Consider the following 19,387-nt stretch of genomic DNA (forward strand, 5'->3'; position numbering starts at 1 on the left):
CAATAAGAAAAAGGAAAAGGAGCTTGGACTGACCTCACTCGTGGCACCCCATGCCTTGTGCAGCCTGCTCCACACTGCCTAGTCTGGGCCCAGGAAAGAGAGTCCAGACTCTACTCAGCACCAGCAGCTGCAGCCCAGCTGGTGCAGGATGCCCAAAACACTCCACCCATACCTCATCCCACTGATCCTCCCTCTATTCCCTCATCACATGACCTTCATCCACATTCTCTGCAGGGTTCTGCACCTCATTAGTGAAATGCCACCTGTGTGGATCCGCTCACTGGGTCTGTGGCCTTTCACTCCCTTGTGCACAGCTGCGCAGGAAGCCACCTTAGAAGGAACAAGGGCTGGAAAGAAAAAGGTGCTTACCGAACAGCAGCAGCAGCGCAATCCAGCAAAGGAAGAGCTGTCCAGAAAAGCAGCTACTGCAGCAGCAGCCCATCCTGGGTTCCAGGGCTACCCTTGGCAATGGCTGCTCTTGCCAGTAGGCTCAGGAGCAGCTAACCTAGCAACTCCACAGGCGTCTCCCTAGAGAGCAGCACTGATCTCAGCAGCAGCTTGCCGTGAACTCGCCAGAGAGCCCTGTGCTCCATGCATTCACCAACACCCTCTAGCAACTGACACAACAGAAGCACCATTCTGTTGTTGGGCCAGAGGGATTTCTAAGGAAAGGGAAAGAAATATGAGGAATAAATGAGCAGTGGCAGAATGGAGAGGGGAAAGTACAGGGATCCCCCAGAGTTATGTGCATAGTCTTGCGGAGTTACACAAGCCTTGCTGGAGCTTCATGTCAGGCCCCTGCTGCATCAGCTCCCACCCATCACTCTGAACCTCCCACTCAACCTTCACGCTCACATTGCCTCTAGTCATTCCCTTGGACTTGTGTCCTGCCCAGACACACACTGGCTGGACATGCTGCCCCATTTCAAGATGAGGCGCTCTGTGTTCTACCTCCATTCCCCACCCCAGCAGGAATTGCAGTTGGCTGGGCTCTGTCATGGAGCACGGGCATGTTGCTGACTCCATTTTCAGCCTTCCCTGGCACTTGTTTGTTCTGGACCAGAGGGAGATCCAGGGCCCAGGCCTGTTTGTATCTGGAGTGTGCCAGGGTTACAGCTTCTTTTCTGTCTCCTCCAGAGCCCCTTGTTGAGATTATTCCTGCACTTATGCCTTCACATTTGTATTGACTCACTGCCCACAGACGACCCCACAAGTCTTCAAGCCTCCTCATAGGTGTACTTCTGACTCTGGTAAAGAAGGCTACATATAACTGCAGGACGAGAGTATGGCAGGGAGTACATTCTGTGACTCAGGTCAGTAATATTGCATCTTCATCCACATGTTATTCCAAACCATCCTGTTCAGTGTCCATTCACCAGCACTCAATCCTGACAAAGGATAATTAAAAACAACTTGATGGGGAGAACCTATCCACAGGCTGAATGGACAACTGGACATATGGGTTATGAATGTCTCAAAAAACAGTGCTTAGCCCAGCAAGTATTTTCTGTTCATGCTTTTCCGGAAAAACAAACACCCGCCCACAAAAAGACAACAAGGAGGAAAATGGAGGTTTTGCTGGCGCCCTCAGCAGAACAGTATTAACCATTGTCTGGGAACCAGAACAGGCCTGGCTTTAACAGAACAGTAGTACAGTGGGTACAGCCAACCACATTGGCACATTCCAGATGGGAAAGAGGATATAAAACACACCAATCTCTGCAGTAATTGCAAACGGACACTCCTAAGGCGGGAACCAGCATGTCAGAGAGATCAGCCAGAGGCAGGTAAGAACTCTGGGAACCTCCTCCTCCTCTGGGCTCAGCACCCTGGCACAAGATGTACTCTGGAGGCACTAACAGTAGCCAGAGCAAGCCCCAGAACTCTGGTACCCACCGTTCCTGCCAGGGCTCTTCCACTCATACATCTGGCCAAGGCACAACATGGGCATGAGGGTGGGAAGCACATTCAGACCTAGGGTGTGGGAAGAGCAGCGTCATTATGTTCCTGAACCTGCTTCCCCTGGGAAAGGACAAGTCTCACACACAAGGAGCCAGGATTATTGGGGCTGATACTCCTGATATTGAGGGGCTGGGACAACGAGGGACCCTGAACCAAACCCAATCACTCCAGAGCTCACTCAGCTTCTGATAACCGAGGGGATAGGAATCCTTACCTAGCCAGCTCACAGCCTCATAATTCTCCTGCATCACATCCCAGTAGAGGGCTCTCTGACCCGGGTCCAACAGAGCCCATTCTTCCTCACAGAAATACACTGCCACCTCCTCGAAGCTCACTGGCCCCGTCACAGCCATTTTCTTTTCCTGGCTCTGCAGGCCATGGGCTGAGCTGGAGCAAGACATGGGTGTTCTGCAGCCTATCAGGGGAGAAGGGCAATTAGAAACATTTCAGAAGGGGCTTTAATCCTTTCCACATCTCCCTCCCCTCCAGACTCTGTCCCCTTGACACACATGCTAAAAACCCTGCCATTTTAGGCAAATGCTTGATGTTCCATAAACAGCACACACAAGTTAGATCTCTCATCCATATTCATTTCTCTAAATATTTGGCTTGAATTTCAACATGAATCCCATTGTTGCAGAGGCAGTAAATTCGGAGTACCCATGTTTCTGATAAAAAAGCTGCAGATTCATCTGCCTGAATATGGACACAGGTGTCTAAATTTAGGGTCCTATGTTTAAAGCCCTTAGTCTTCTTTCATTTTTTCGTAGCACAGGCCAAGCCATCTCATCCAGACTAAATAAGACAGAGATACTTTATAAACCCTCTCCAGAACAGAGATTAAGTGAAGACAAAGGGACCGCTTGGATATTTAAAATTCAACACACCTGCTGAATTGAATGGTTAGAGGATGAGATCCTTAGATTCACAGGATCGGGGATGGGATCATAAGATATTGTATTTAATCTTGTTACCCCAGGACAAATGTTTATTCCCCCAGCCCAGAGCATATTTTCTAGAAAGTCATCAAGTTTTGCTTTGAAGACAGTAAGAGATGGACACTTCACCAGTTCTTCAGTCATTTAATTCGGTGGCTCATCATCTTCCCTCCAAATAATTAGGCCTCAATTGCAGTATTGTGTCCAGTTCTAGATACCACATTTCAAGAAAGATGTGGAGAAATTGGAGAAGGTCCAGAGAAAAGCAACAAAAATGATTAAAGGTCTAGAAAACATGACCTATAAAGGAAGACTGAAAGAACTGGGCTTGTTTAATTTAGAAAAGAGAAGACTACGATGAGATACGATAGCAGCTTTCAAGTATCCAAAAGGGTGTCACGAGGAGGAGGGGAAAAAAATCTGCTTGGCCTCTGGTGATAGGACAAGAAGCAAGGGGCTTAAACTGCAGCAGGGGAGGTTCAGCTTAGACATTAGGAAAAACTTCCTGACCGAGTGGTTAAACATTAGAGGTTGTGGAATCTACAACTCTGGAAATATTTAAGAGCAGGTTGGATAGACACCTATCAGAGATGATCTATATTAAGGCTACTCAACATGCAGCCCATGGGCTGCAAGCGGCCCATTGCTTATTTGTTTGCAGCCCGCAGTGAGGTTTGAGTTTGTGGGGGGCTCAACATGCGGCCCGTGGATGGGATCCTTTGAACATATCCTCCACTGGGAATACAGTAATAAGAAGCGTTAAAAATGGCAATTGTTAAAACTGTGAAGCCAAAACAAAAAAGTAATCAATAAAACAGTCTTCAGGTGATGTGTTTTAGTAGTTAAATTCCTGAACTGTCATTGCTCATTAAAAGTACTGTCATATGGGTGGAAGTTGGGTAAATATTGCATTTTATTAGTAGCAGCAGAACTGACTTAAACGGGGGCCTGCATGTTGTGTAGTCTTGCCTTAATTTTTGTATTCATGCTGATACAGGACTTGGGGGACCTGGTGCTGCACAGGTGGGAGCAGGAGGTGAGAGCTTTTTTCGGTGTGGACCGATGATCTAATGTTGACAAGATGAGACCCGGAGATTAATTTAAGATGCTCCATCTTTTATAGGACTTTTCTCCCATCCAGGCCTATGCATTTTGCTTCAGCAGGTCTTAATCACCAAGCATTCTGCTTAATCTCTCTTTATCTGGGAGTTATGGTGTCTCCTTGCCAATGTTATTTCCAGACTGTCTTGTTTGTAACACAGTCTTGCTTCTAAATACTCCAAAGACATCTACATGTCCTCCATCTGTCTGCTTTGTATTAGGCCTCAATTTATGGCACCTTGATGTCTCTGAGCCTTCTAACCCCCTCCTCTATTCCATAGTCTGGACTCTGAAACTGTTGGGCCTACAAGCTATCTCTCCAAACACTAACATTGCATTCACTCCCCCTCCCCAGGAATTACACAATCATTTCACAGATGAGAAAAGGGTTCAGTTGTTAGTACAAAAGGTATCAATCTGAGTACAAAGATTTTATTGGTACAAAATTTTAATTCATTCCTTATATTTTCCTCATAACACAATCAATATTCTAATTACTTCTAAGAGCAACGGTGTGATCATGCTGAATCACAAGGATCCTGCTGATCTCTTTCTATCTTGACATCGGATACATCAGGCAAATTGCTTGTGTTTGTATCTTTATTAAGTGCCTAGAAGACTGTTCTTCCCCACTAATCAGAGAAGGGTGACCAGCAGAATTATAGTTGGTTAACATTTAGGCTACGTCTACACTGGCGCGTTCTCATGCAAAAACTCTTTTGTGGAAGAGTTCTTCTGCAAAAACTCTTCCAGAAGAGAGTGTCTACACTGGTATGTGCTTTTGTGCAAGAGCATCCATGCCAGTATAGATGCTCTCTTGCGCAAGAAAGCTCTGATGGCCATTCTTGTGCAAGAAATTCACGTTGCCTGTCTACCCTGGCCTCTTTTGGAAGAGCTCTTGCGCAAGAGGGTTTATTCCTGAGTGGGAGTGTCAGAGTTCTGGCGCAAGAAGCCCTGATTTTATACATTAGAATGTCAGTTTACTTGTGCAAGAACACGTGGCTAGTGTAGACAGGCAGCAAGTTTTTGCGCAAGAGCAGCCGCTTTTGCTCAAGATCACATCAGTGTAGACACAGCCCTCCTGCCCTTTGCCTGGAAGTTTCCCCCTTCCCCCAGGAGTCCCCTGTTTGTGGTACAGAGCAGGAAAGGGAGAGGAAGGGTGCTGATGTCAGGGTATCCCTTTTTTCATTCTGTATTCTATTGCCACAGAAAAGGGAGAGGGAAACAACAGGACCTGGGATGGAAGGAGTTTGCTGGCTGCTTTTGAGAGTGGTGCAAGGGTGACACTTAGCACCACTGTCCCGTCACCCAGGAGTCACCCGTGGTAAACAGTGTCCAGCTGGAGCCAGCTCCTAACCGCTGCCCATTATGTACCCTCCTCTATACCCAAGCCACTGCCCTAGCCCCGAGCCCCCCTAAACCTCCTAACAGAGCCTGCATCCTGAACCCCCTCCTGTACCCCATCTCAGAGCCTCCCCACACTCCAACTCTCTTAGCCCAATACCAGAGCCTGTGCCCCAATCCTCTGCTGAATGAAAAGGAGGAAGAATGGGAGGACAGAGCGAGCAGTGGGGCAGGGCCTCGGAGAAAGAGCATGAAGGAGGCGGGGCAAGGATATTTGGGTTTGAGGTAGATCCTGGATTGCACTTAAATTCAAAAAGTGATTTCTTCCTTAAAAAGGTTGGAAACCCCTGCCTTACTCTGCTCTGAGTCACTGAAATGGTAGTCAATTCAATTGATTGGTTTTCAGTGGCCTCCAACTTTTTTATACCCAAGATCACTTTTTAAATGACAGACTAAGCCAAGATCTACCGCCCCGCCCCTTCCTTGAAGCCCTGCCCTCTCTAGTCTCCTCCTGTCCATCACTTGCTATCCCCAATCCTTATACTGCTGCTTTAAAAAAAAATATTCTGTAGGAAGAGGTTTTTCCAACATTTGGCCTGTCTAGACTGGACCAAATGTCAGAAAAAAAACCCTTCTTTTGGAAGCCACCTTATTCCTTGTGGAAAGAGGAATATAGGGCTGACCAAAAGCCTGTTTGCTCTTTCACTAAAAAAGCGGAAGAACAAATGCAACCCTGGATGCAGAAGAGTTTTTCTGGGATATCTCCAGAATCCTGAAAAACTCCTGGGCTGTGTCTACACTGGCAAGTTATTCCGGAAAATCAGCCGCTTTTCCAGAAAAACTTGCCAGCTGTCTACACTGGCCGCTTGAATTTCCGGAAAAGCAGTGACGATCTAATGTAAAATCATCAGTGCTTTTTCCGGAAAAACTATGCTGCTCCCGTTCGGGCAAAAGTCTTTTTCCGGAAAACTGTTCTGGAAAAGGGCCAGTGTAGACAGCACAGTAGTGTTTTCCGCAAAAAAGCCCCGATCAGGGCTTTTTTGCGGAAAAGCGTGTCTAGATTGGCCACGGACACTTTTCCAGAAAAAGTGCTTTTCTGGAAAAAGCATCCTGCCAATCTAAACACACTTTTCCGAAAATGCTTTTAACGGAAAACTTTTCCGTTAAAAGCATTTCCAGAAAATCATGCCACTGCAGACGTAGCCCTGCAGTCTAGCTGGACCCTTGCTGTGTTGAGACGGATGTGTAGTCTCTGGGGTGGGAATGAGGGATTTGGGTGTGGGAAGGGGCGAGAGGTGCAAGCTCTGGGAGGAAATCTGGATGCAGGAGGAGGTGGAGAAGGGGACAATGGCTCGGGGAGGGGGCTCCAGGCTGGGCAGTGTTGGGATAATAAGCAAGCCACAGGCTTGTGGATGTGAGGGTACAGGAATTTGGGTTGGGGTATGTGAGGGGCTCAGGGCAGTGGGTTCCAGTGTTTGATAGGCTCAGATCTAGGGTCTGGGGAAGGAGGAATGCAGGAGTGGTTGTGGCCAGGTGGGGGCTTGGCCCCAATTGGGGGTTTGTTGGCCAGGCTTCATTTTTAAATAAAATACTATGTTAAACACAAAAAGTTTCTGCATTGTGTCTTTATTTATGAGAATGGCAGGGAACCTGCTTGAGACAGGGGTCACTGTCCCATAGAAAAGTCATTTGGGAGCAGGGGACACAGTACTGGGGAGGGGTGCTAGTGGGTTCTGGGGCAGGGAACAGGGTCTCAGTGGGGGCAGGGTGCCAGGACAGGTTTCTGCAACAGGGGACAGGGTGCTGGGGGGGGGGAGGGGACAGGTTTCTGCAGTGGGGAAGGCAGAGGGACAGGTTTCTGCAGTAGGAGACGGTGCCAGAGGGAACTGGTTTCTGCAGGGGGGGCAGGGTGCTAGAGGGCAGGTTTCTGCAGCGGGATGAGGAGGCAGGTTTCTGCAGCAGGGTGGGGAGGCAAGGGAGAGGGAACAGGGGGCTAGGAGGGCAGGGGACAGGTTTGGGGCAGGGAGTTCCCTACACCAGCCACGGAGGGAAGTCTCTGACGCACTCCCTCCGGACTGACCACAGGGCAGCCAGGCTGGAGCGAAGAGAAGCAGCTGCCCGGCCAGCTGGCCATGGCGCTCAGCCAGGGTGCACTAAGCTCCATATGGGCAGGCGCAGAGGGGAAGTTGCCCTGTTGTAAAGCAGGCTTTTTCTGTCCACGGCCTTCGCGTATAGCCCATCCTGCCACACAAGGTCCCTCACCCAAAACCCCACATACTCAGAGGAACATGGGAAGCACAATGAAGTTTTGTGAATGGAATTTGACCTTACAGGCATCCTGGGACTCACAGGAGCCAAAAAACAGGGAGGTGAGCATGACTAGATAGCGCCTACCTGCATTTACAGATAAGCCTCATTTGACCGTAGCTTGACCAGTCTTAGAGGCAAGAGAAAAAGAAAACATAAGGTAATAAAACACAACTGTCTCACACTATGCCCCATCTGGTCCTGTCCACGAGGGGATCACACATACATCATGAAAATTCCTATAGGGCAGTATTGTCATACTACCTCATAACTAGCCTATCAGGCCCTGCCAAATGCAGACCCTAGTATGGTATTAGACACCGAATTTTTGTATAAAAGATCCTCTACCCCTTTGTTCGACGGAGGTTCCGTGTATTGAGGGCACGTGTCTTTTTTTGCCCGGCTAAAGGATTGATCACCCTGAGGCTGCCTCCCCACCCTTCGAGTCAAGTATAAGGGTGCACGAGTCCTGAGCATGCTCCGAGTTCTAGTGTGTCTTTGTGTTATCGTTGCTGGATTTGTAAGTATTGCTTAAATGTATCAGTTATTGGTTTAATTAATATTTAAATTAAGTTAATTTCACTGTGTAATTCTGTAAAGCGTATCTAAGTTCTGTTAACCACACTGTGTAAATTGTATAATTGTGTTGTATAGTAGTGTTGTATTTAAGTTAAGTATAAGTGTTAGAAATAGAAGCCCAAGAGTTGTTAAGTTGTAAAAGTAGATTTATGACTAACTCCACCAGCTGCCCTAAAATAACCATAGAGGAGCTGGCTTTGGACAAAGTTTTAATCATCGTTATATTGTCTTTGTTTTTGTATTTTTGTTAAGCAAATTAGAGACAGTGATTTGGTATGGTTGAATTATAATCAAAGAAGTTTGTAATTAGTTAAGTATAGCTAAGTTTAGGGTTTTCTACCCTGTAAAAGTATTGAGCAATTGCTAGTTTAAAAAAACCATTTGCTAATTGTTAGTTTTGATGAAAAAAATCATTCCACTTAATAAGAATAATTTGTTTCACCATCATCCAGTAGTTTTCACTGGGTAGTCAGCTTTAACCCTTGAGGCTCCCATCACAGCACCGAACCAAAGTGTAACATGCCCAATCAGCTGGAGCGCAGTTCAGCCTTCTCTGGGCTGAATGCCACAGCCAGCTGGTCAGGCAGCTTCTCCTTTGCACCAGCCCACGTGGAGCATGGTGCACCCTGGCTGAGTACCATGGCCAGCTGGCTGGGCAGCCGCTTCTTCGCTCCAGCCTGGCTGCCCTGCGCTCAGCCCAGGGAGGCTGTGCCTAGCTCCAGCTGTGCTGGAGCAAGCTTCCCGGGGCTGAGCTGGCCATGGCACTCAGCCAGGGTGCACCAAGCTCCATGTGGGCAGGCACAGAAGAGAAGCCACCGATCAGTTGGAGTGCAGGGCAGCCTCTTTCAGCTGAAAGCCAGTCAGCTGGAAGCCAGTCAGCTGGCTGGGGTGTTTCAGCCCTCCCGACTTCACAGCTCCCACCATTCCTCGCAGCTACTCACCTGTGTTGTTGCTCAGTGAGTAGCTGCTCCTCAGATGAGGAAATCTAATGTAAATGTACTGCACAGGCGCGCAGTTCAGAGAGGGCTCAAGAGCTACTCTTAGAGCCTGAGATCTACTGGTAGATCACGATATACTGGTTGGTGACCACAGGTTTAGCTGCCTGAAGATTGTTAAACCAATTAGTAATAGAAATGTAGCCATGTTAGTCTGGGGTAGCTGAAGCAAAATACAGGACTATGTAGCACTTTAAAGACTAACAAGATGGTTTATTAGATGATCATCTAATAAACCATCTTGTTAGTCTTTAAAGTGCTACATAGTCCTGTATTTTGCTTAAACCAATTAAGTTGAGTACCTCTTCAGCTGAATGGCTTTTTAAGACTAAGCCAGCCAGGGAGCTGACCAGCGGGGACCTTTTCAAATGGGTGAAGGGCTCCCCAAGCGCACCAAGTGGGGAGACTCTTGAAGACCCTTTGGAAATGTAATGGCGACCCATATTTGGAGCCGGACCCGCTTACGTCCCAATTCCAAATTCTAACTTTCTCTGCGCTCTTGGACACGTAACATCCCCTCCCCGCCTGCTCCCCTTCCCGCCTTGTGCGCCCCACAGAGCAGTTACCCCTCGCGAGCATTTACAGAAAAAATGGCGGTTTGTAAGAATCAGTTTAACCGGCAAAGCTGGATGGGACAATCCTGCCCCGCAAGGCGGAGGGGGCAGAGCCCGGCCCGTGTGCGCGGGGTCACGCTCCGCGGGCGGGAGCCGGGCAGAGGCACCAGCAGGCTCCGCGACGGACAATTCCCGCCGCAGCGAGTCTCCGCGTGTCCGGCCCCGCCCCCCCGCTACCGGCCCCGCGACCCGACCCCCCCCTCCGCCCCGTGAGCAACACCCCGACCTCAGGCGCGGGCAGGGGAGGGAGCGAGCCAGCCCCCACCCCCCATTTATCTGCCCTGAAATTCCCCAACCCCTTCAAGTCTGGCCCATCCCCGGCCCACGCTCCCATGCCCCCTCCCCCCCGCCTCACCTCGGCTTGGTTCAGCCGATTCCTCCAGCCCCACCCTGCTGCCGAGAAACGGAAGCAACGGATAACGGCACAAACGACCCCCTCCACATTTGCCCCGCAAGGCCCGCGGCGCATGCGCAGTCAGCGAGGCCGCCTCCCTCTGCCGGCGGGCGCGCAGTCCGAGACTCCGCCCTGGGGCCAATCGCAATGAGGTGGGCGGCGCCTGAGCCGGGGCAGGGAGTGGACGCGGCGGGGGAGGAGAGAGGGGGGACGCAGTGAAAACCCGGCGGAAGAAAACAGAACGGGTGGGGGAAGTAGATCGCGCGTGCGCAGCGGGTCAGTGACGCCGGTCTCGGGCAGCACCAGGGTTTAGCTCAGACCGGGAGCTGCCTGGCCACGCTCCCGCCTAGCGGGTTCTGCGCAAACCAGGCTGCCAGCGGGGGACCTTGCCGCTGCGCTCCAAAGGAATCACCCCCCCGGGCGCGCAGACCCAGCCCCGCCCACGCGCAGCCTCCCCCACCGCGGGGAGAAGGTGAGTCCCGCAGTGTGTGCGCAGGGCAGGGGGCTGTGTAGCGTCACAAGCAGCCGCCCCCCGGAATGCCAGCCCTAGGGTGTACTGCGCATGCGCCCGGGAACTGAACCTGCTCGCTCACAGCTGCTCTCGCTCCCGTCCTGCGAGGGTTCGGGGCTGCTCCCGGCTCTTTCCCAGCGCTGCCGAGGGGCGGGTGGCAGCGGGGTGAGCAGGAATGTAATGGGCGACAATTCATCTTCAGGCGGGGCCGGGGGGAGACGCTGCCAGCCCCTGTGCGGAGGTTCTGCAAAGGGGGGGGTAACATGGGGGGCGAGCCCCCCATCGAGCAGAGCCAGACCGGGGGGGGGATGCAAGGGGGGCAGGGAGAGGCTTTTATTTCCTCTCTTAAAGCCACAGGTGCCTGAGCACAGGGCAGCTTTCTTGGCTGCTGTTCAAGGTGCAGCTCCCTCCCGCTCTGCACTGCTACAGCACATGGGGGGGGAATGCTGCAAGCAACTAGTGGTGTCCCCCAAGGGTCAGTCCTGGGACCAGTCCTGTTCAGCATATTCCTAAATGATCTGGAGAAAGGGGCAAGCAGTGAGGTGGTAAAGTTTGCAGAGGATACCCAAGTTAGGCTAGACAAGACAGAAGCAGACTGTGAGGGACTCCAAGAAGATCGCACCAAACTGAGTGATTGGGCAACAAAATGGCAAATGAAATTTAATGTGGATAAGTGTAAAGTAATGCACATTGGGAAAAATAACCCCAACTATACGTACAGTATGATGGGGGGCTAATTTGGCTACGACAAATCAGGAAAGAAATCTTGGAGTTATCATGGATAGTTCCCTGAAAACTTCCACACACTGTGCAGCGGCGGTCAAAAAGGCAAATAGGATGCTAGGAATTATTAAGAAAGGGATAGAAAATAAGACCCAGAATATCTTACTGCCCTGTATAAAACTATGGTACACCCACATCTTGAATACTGTGTACAGATGTGGTCTGCTCACCTCAAAAAAGATATTTTGGCCTTGGAAAGGGTTCAGGAAAGGTCAGCTAAAATGATTAGGGGTTTGGAATGGGTCCCTATGAAGAGAGGTTAAAACAACTGGGACTTCTCAGTTTAGAAAAGAGGAGCCTGAGGGGAGGATATGACAGAGGTCTATAAAAGCATGAGTGGTGTGGAGAGGGTGAATAAAGACAAGTTATTTATTAGTTCCCATAATAGAAGAACTAGGGGACACCAAATGAAGTTAATGGGTAGCAGGTTTAAAACTAATAAAAGAAAGTTCTTCTTCACACAGCGCGTAGTCAACCTGTGGAACTCCTTGCCAGAAGAGACTGTGATGGCTAGGACTATAACAGAGTTTAAAGAGAAGCTAGATAGTGTCATGGAGGTTAGGTCCATAAAAGGCTATTGCCAGGGGATAGAAATGGTGTCCGTGGCAGGAGGCAAATCACTTAATCGTTGTCTTCAGTCCACTCTCTCTGGGGCACCTGGTGCTGCCCACTGTTGGCAGACAGGCTACTGGGCTAGATGGACCTTTGGTCTGACCCAGTACGGCCGTTCTTATGTTCACATGCAGCGTGTGAAGGAGTGCGCAAGTAACAGTCTGAGGTTTTAAAAGCGTCATATCAGTGAATGCATGAAGTCTCATAACAGTCCACAAATTAGTCTTATCTCTTGCAGTGATTCCCTGAATTGCACTCCCACCCTTTTAACCCAGAGGGTGCATCTAGACTGGCAAGATTTTGCGCAAAAGCAGTTGCTTTTGCACAAAAACTTGCCAGCTGTCTACACTGGCCGCTTGAATTTGTGCAAGAGCACTGACGTTCTAATGTAAGAATTCAGTGCTTCTTGCGCAAATACTTTGACGCTTCCGCTCAGGGATTAGTCCTCTTGCGCAAGAATACTTGTGCAAGAGGGGCAGTGTAGACAGGCATCTTAATTTTTTGCGCAAGAAATCCCGATGGGTAAAATGACCATTGGAGCTTTCTTGCGCAAAAGTGCGTCTATACTGGGCACGGATGCTTTTGCAGAAAAGCATCCGTGCCAATCTAGATGCTCTTTTGCGGAAATACTTTTAACGGAAAAACTTTTCCGTTAAAAGTATTTCCGCAAAATCATGCCAGTCTAGATGCAGCCCCTGGATCTCCAGACTTTTAAAGCATGAGATCACTTTTTGAATTTAAATGCAATCCAGGCTCTACCTCAAACCCAAATACCCTGGCCCCACCTCCTTTGTACCCCTTCTCCAAGGTCCTGTCCCTGCTCACTCATAGAATCATAGAGCTGGAAGAGACCCCAAGTGAATGCTCTAGCCCCTGCTCCACTCCAGGACCCACCCCACCTCCCTACCTTCAGCAGGTCCTTTATCCTGCCTTCATAATGCAGGAGCCAGCTCCATCTTTGGGGTAGCCTGTGTTGGCTGTCCAGCTGCTCCCAGGGTGGGCGGAGGGGTGTAGCTCTATCAGGAGGCTCAGATACACTCAGGCTGTGTCTAGACTGGCCAGTTTTTCCGCAAAAATCAGCTGCGATTGCGGAAAAACTTGCCAGCTGTCTATACTGGGCGCTTGAATTTCCGCAAGAACGCTGATGATCTCATGTAAGATTGTCAGTGTTCTTGCGGAAATACTATGCTGTTCCCGTTCGGGCAAAAGCCCTCTTGCGCAAATCATTTGCGCAAGAGGGCCAGTGTAGACAGCACAGTACTGTTTTGCGCAAAAAAGCCCCGATGGCTAAAATGGCGATCGGGGCTTTTTTGCGCAAAAGCGCATCTAGATTGGCACGGACGCTTTTCCGCAAAAAGCGCTTTTGCGGAAAAACATCCGTGCCAATCTAGATGCTCTTTTCCGAAAATGCTTTTAACGGAAAACTTTTCCATTAAAAGCATTTCCGGAAAATCATGCCAATCTAGACGTAGCCTCAGTGAACCCTCATTGGGTGCATAAGCATAAGAGATTTTATTGTCAAAGCATATTATGCCTTACAGCCTTCACACACTACTGAATATGTGTCTTACTGTGGAGAAGCAGGCAATTAAGCAAGCAAGCAGGCAAGCACAGATCCAATGCTTACGCCCCTTCTGCTACCGACAACCCCGGGCCCTCCCGTCTGTGCTCTCAAGGGCTGGTAGTGGGTGCTGCTCCAGCGTGGGGAATTCCTGGGCATCCACATGGCCTAGATCCACATGTGGGACTGTCCGTTCAAGCAATGCCTTTCGGCTATTTCATAAATATTCATAAATATTTCTTTCTGAGAGGTACAAATGTTCACAGGCAGATTCTAGCCAGAAATACTACTGCTGTCCAATTCCCACACATGTTCTTGAGCTTAGTTATCTCACAACTTGTTTATGCAGCTAAGGTGACCTTGAGCCAGCTCATCACTGGTTAGAGCCAGCTAACCACTGTCTCCAGCTGAGCCACCTGCAAGAAACATCAGGTGTAACTGACAGTCACCCCTGACAAGGGGGGAGCAGGGCTCAAGCACCCAATGCTGTGCTTGCCTGAGAAATGCTGTATCTCCTAGTCCACTCAAGAACTCACGCCTCCTTTCCACCATCAGAGGATCCCTTATCCTGTGTTGGCTGTCTGGTCACTCCTACCATGGGCAGGAAGGGACTTGAGCTGCCTGGCGGGGGGGGGGGGGGGCAGGATTCAATCCCACCATCCTGCATTCCCCAGGGAAATGCCTCATCTTCTAGGACACTCCAGATCCCACTCCACCTCCCTATATTCAGGGCGTCCCCTCCCACACTCCGAACCCCTTAGCCCAAGACCAGAGCATGCACCCTAACCCTCTACAGCAGCCTCGTGAAAGTGAATGAGATTTGGGGAGGAAGGGGGATGGAGTGAGCAGGGTGAGGTCTCGGAGAAGGGGTGGAGCAGGGGCGGGACCTCAGAAGTGGGGGAAGGAAGCCAGGCAAGCGTATTTAGGTTTGAGGTAGATCTTACATTGCACTTAAATTGAAAAAGTGATCTTGTGGTTAAAAACGTTGGAGACCCCTGGCCTAGACTTATAGAATGCACAGTGGCTTAACTCTGGCTAACTGCTGGTAATATCTGTTGTTTGGTAATAGACCTGCAACGTATTGGTACATTGTCAATGCGTGCCAAATGCACAGTGGCTTAGCGGTTGAGAATTTCTGCTAACTGCTGTTAGTGCATCACATTTGACAATAAACCTGCTCGATTGATTTTGTCCTTGCCTGAATCTGTCGTTTCTGTGGTCTCTCAGAGATCTCCTCTGTTGACCCAAGTGCACGGGGTCTAACACTCTGGATAAAGGGAGCACATGTATGCATGCAGCCAAAAGTTTATCATCACCGATGGAGTAGAGGTCCTGTCAGGAGCGTGCTGGGACAACCCCGAAAACCCTAACTGATGACACTGAACACTGGCAGAACGACACTGACAGTATGACAGCAGCTGATGCCTTCATGGAGTGCCAAGGCCTCACCCAGCTGTCGGCCCCAGGAGAGGCACACGCTGACTTCCCCTGCACTGTGGTGGGGGGGGTGTCATTCCCGGGAGACGCATGCATGGAAGTTCCCTGTGCCGCAAGGGGGGGTGTTGGCCCCGGGAAAGGCTTCCCTCTGGGGGACAGGGGAAATCCTGGGAGGAGGTGGGTGCAGACGCTTTCCCCCCACTGACACCCTGTTCAGTCTCTCCTGTCCCCGGCCACAGAACTCCATCCCCAGCCCCCATGTCCCCAGCCATGTGGTAATAATGGCAGTTAAAGCAGGTTAGCGCAATGGACTATTTTGGATTTGTAATAATAAAAATTATAATTAACATTTGTAATGCATTTTTATTTGAAATCGTGCTGAAATATCGTTTGTCGTGTACAAATCTATTCTGAAAATGTCATGTCTCTATTTTAATCTGATCTCAGACATTGGTTGGATGGACAAACTGAATAATTATGCCTGTTTAAATAAATAAATAAATATACTTAAAAAACATTAAGTGGAAAATAGGGGCAAAATGTTTACCAAAAACCTCAGCCTATATCTGTCCTTGGGGTTGGGGCAGGGGGGCGTCGATTGCATGGTTTGCCTAGGGTGCCAGTTGCTGGAAGCTAGTCTAGAGCTGCCCCTGGCTGGTGTCACGACAGCTTGGTGTGTGCGGGGCAGGAGCTGGAGCAGTGGGGGCTGCTCAGGAGCCAAACTAACCACGCAGGTGCGGAGGGATCACAGGGGGCAGAGGGGATGTAAGTGATGGGGGGGAGGAAGGGGAGAAGGGATTTGCAGTGTTTGCAAAACCAGCCAGTAGAGCAGATGTGGGGTGTTTCCCATTTCCAGGTTAGGCATCTGAGGGCCACTTCCCAGGACTGTGATCTGAATGGCACAATGTCCCCCGGGCCCAGGGACTGGCCAAGGCAGCTTTTCCTTGCCGGGTAAGGTGGATTCGCCTGCTAAAGGGGCTGGATGCAGTGAAATGTTGTAGATACAGCTCCTTCTAACACTGCCATGGTCAGACCTGGTTTTAGGGTCCAAAGAATCCCTGATCCACTTCTGTGTCTGCAAAAGTTTCAAAGGCGTTTGCAAATGTGTCCTACCTGCTGTTCTCATTGCCTGAAATGCTTGGCCTTGCTCTTCAATGGTGTTTTGCTCCTTTAAGCCATTTAGTTTTTAAACTATTATTTGTATTCCTTTGAGCATCACAACATTGACCTACAGTAGCAGTGTGCACAGAGCCGTTGTTAGGAATCCTTGTGTGTATTGTTAATACCAAGAAATCATTGGAAACACTCTGCAGTTGGCAGTTTCAGCAGTCCCCTGGCCCAGTGTTTCTAGCACTTCCTGTATGTACTGCAGCTTCAGATTTTTGTTCCATGGTTCCCTGTGATGTCCATTTCCTGGGTTGGTGTCAAAATTACTACAGTTTCGGTTCATCCTCCAATGGGGGCGGCTTTTGTCAGCTATTTTGATTCTCTGCCCAGCACCTTAGGGCTTTGTCACAAGTCTGCACTTGGGTACATCTTGGATCCCAAATACTAATTGAGATACTTTAGAAAAACATTTTAATTGAAAACTTATTAAAAACCCTTCTTTCTATAAGTAATTCCCCATCCTGCTAACAGTGAAGTACACACCTTACTCTTCTGTTATGTTGTGTAGTGCATATACAAAGGTTGGGTTTTCCATTTATTTGTTTATACTTCTAATTAAACATTTTTAACGTCATAGATTTTTATATAGGCTACATATACGGCTACGATACATTTTACTGGTGTTCTTCCTTCTGACAATCCTACTGTTCTGTGTTGCCAAAATCCAGGATTTTAAAAATAAATAACCCTTCCCTGCATTGGTTGGGTCTTTGGTATAGTGCTGACCTGGCTAGGTATAGCTCCTCCCACCCATGTTTCTACAGGAGAATAGCAGAATAGCTAGTACTTGCTACCAAGAGACATTTGATTAGCACTGAGGACACACATTATAATGCTCAGTCAGATGTGAAGTTAAACATTATTCTTAATCTTCAGAGGGGTAGCCGAGTTAATCTATAACTAGAAAAATTTAAAAAACAACGAATAGTCTAGTAGCACCTTAAAGACTAACAAAACATGTAGATGGCGTCATGAGCTTTTGTTGGCACAACCCACTTCTTCAGATGACTGGAATATTGAAAGTCCAGATCCAAGAATAAATAAAGGAAGGTGGGGGAGAAAAAGGGGGGAGGAAGGAGAAAAAAGACAGTGAATAGATTGTTCAAGATACAAGAGGCAGATAAGAATAATTAGCACCTTCGTTGGTTGGTTGGTTAAGTCATTAGGGTGTGGAAGGTATTGTGGGAGCCAGCCAATATACATTGTTATTCATTCTAATAACAATCGAACTTGTGCCACAGAAGAGGTCAGGCTGCATGACTAAAGATATCTTCTGATCCCATGAATCCGTGAATTGTAAGATCTTCTGCAAACACTCAGCACACGTGTTTAATAATAAATATCTGAATAGTTTTATTGACTTTACTTAATCTCTGTTGTAGAGAGGGTGTATAAAGTTTGTCAATTTAGTCCTGCTGAGAGGGCATAGGTCTGTGCTACAAAATAAATGGAGGAGGAGTAGGGGCTATAACTACAGGAGCCTAAATTTAACACATTATATCCATATTTGGGCAGCAAAATAAGTGGTTTGTTATTCAGAAACACTGGACACGCCGATGCAGATGCAGTAATGTTGAAACTCAAGCCATGTATTGAAAGAAATGAATGTGGATTTGGGATTTAACTTGTGTGTGGTGTTTATGGATTATCTAGACTAAGCATTTGCCCAAAGTGGCAGAGACTAGCATGTGTGTGAAGAGGAACAGAATCTGGGAAAATGGGGGTGTGGAAAGGATTAAAGCCCCTTCTGAAATGTCTCTCATTGCTCTTCTCCCCCCGACAAGCTGCAGAACACCCATATCTTGCTCCAGCTCGGCCCATCGCCTACAGAGCCAAGGAAAGAAAATGGCTGTGGTGGAGTCGGTGACCTTCGAGGAGGTGGCTGTGTATTTCTCTGAAGAGGAATGGGCTCTACTGGACCCGGGTCAGAGAGCCCTCTATTGGGCTGTGATGCAGGAGAATTATGAGGCTGTGAGCTGGCTGGGTAAGTATTCCTGTCCCCTCGGGTATCAGAATCTGGGTGGGCTCTGGGGCAGCTGGATTGGGTTTGGTTCAGGGTCCTGCCTTACCCTCTAACCCAGGGGTCTCCAAACTTTTCAGCCCGAGGGCCGCATTAACTATCAAACAGCAGTTTGGGGGCCGACTACACACTTGAGGTCCAAATAAAAAACAATCAAAACATGGATGTTGTTTTTAATTATTTATTTAATATTATTTTATTCAGTTATTATTTAATAACACATTGATACACTACACATGAACACCTGTATTAGTGTGAATGGTGAAATTGTTTCCTGGATGCCAAAATAGCAGACATTTCTGGCTTTAGATTTGTTGTCCCTAACATCAACAGTGACCTGAGATTATCATCGGACAAGTTTGTTCTCAAATTGTTCTTCACGTATTTCATTCTTGAAAATGTTTGTTCACACAGGTATGTTGAACTACTGCGTGCCTCTATTTTAATTCGGTAAAAACATAACGTCCACGTAAGCGGCGGCTGATCTTGGCAGGATACACGTAAATTTCCGTAATTTTTTTTCCGTAGACAAAAAGGTCTCCACGGGCCGGATGAGAGGGCCTCGCGGGCCACATCCGGCCCGCGGGCCGTAGTTTGGAGACCCCTGCTCTAACCCGAAATGTCAGAAGTATGAGCCCCAGTAATTCTAGCTCTCATGTGAGAGACTGTCCCCTCCAAACCCTTTCCCAAGGGAAGCAGGTTCAAGGACATAACAATGGTGCTGCTCTTCCCACAGCCAAGGTCTTCCTCACCATCTTGCCCATATTCTGCCTTGGCAGGAATGGTAGGTACCAAAGTTCTGGGGCTGGGTCCAGCTGCTGTTAGTGCCTGCACGGTCTCCTGGAGTCCTGATCTGTGACCTGCTGGTTCCTGCCAGTGAGAGGGCTTGGGTGCTGGGGCTGAGGGAGGGTGGATTAGACAGGTCATGCTTTGTGAGCTTTCTGTGGCAGATAGTTCTGTAATAAATAAATGTGAGGAGAGCTCTTACTGCATTTCAGTCACTGCACCTGGAAGATATGTCCAAACAATCAGTAGATTCATCCATTGCCGAACTGAAATACT

General features: G+C 48.7%; 2 protein-coding genes across 5 annotated transcripts in view; one reads left to right on the plus strand and one right to left on the minus strand.

Moving 5' to 3' along the window:
• Positions 1-10,319, minus strand: part of LOC102452821 (uncharacterized) — a 29,269-nt gene extending 18,950 nt beyond the window's left edge. The window contains exons 1-2 of the mRNA XM_089771005.1: positions 10,196-10,319; positions 2,177-2,377 (exon numbers count right to left, since the gene is read on the minus strand). Of these exons, the coding sequence (XP_089627131.1) occupies positions 2,177-2,363 (187 nt within the window). The 5' untranslated portion in view covers positions 2,364-2,377; positions 10,196-10,319. The remainder of the gene's footprint in view (positions 1-2,176; positions 2,378-10,195) is intronic.
• Positions 10,320-10,446: 127 nt separating this feature from the next.
• Positions 10,447-19,387, plus strand: part of LOC102449520 (uncharacterized) — a 31,434-nt gene continuing 22,493 nt past the window's right edge. For 2 of the 4 annotated variants that reach the window (XM_089771006.1, XM_089771007.1), the window contains exon 1: positions 15,922-18,289. In XM_089771006.1, the coding sequence (XP_089627132.1) occupies positions 17,992-18,289 (298 nt within the window). In that variant the 5' untranslated portion in view covers positions 15,922-17,991. Of the gene's footprint in view, positions 10,707-15,921; positions 18,290-19,387 lie in introns of those variants that run through there. The other 2 variants (XM_075913580.2, XM_075913579.2) reach the window with 2 other exon arrangements.

Source organism: Pelodiscus sinensis, chromosome 19 (assembly GCF_052426305.1).
Source record: "Pelodiscus sinensis isolate ZL-2025 chromosome 19, ASM5242630v1, whole genome shotgun sequence".
Taxonomy (NCBI): domain Eukaryota; kingdom Metazoa; phylum Chordata; order Testudines; family Trionychidae; genus Pelodiscus; species Pelodiscus sinensis.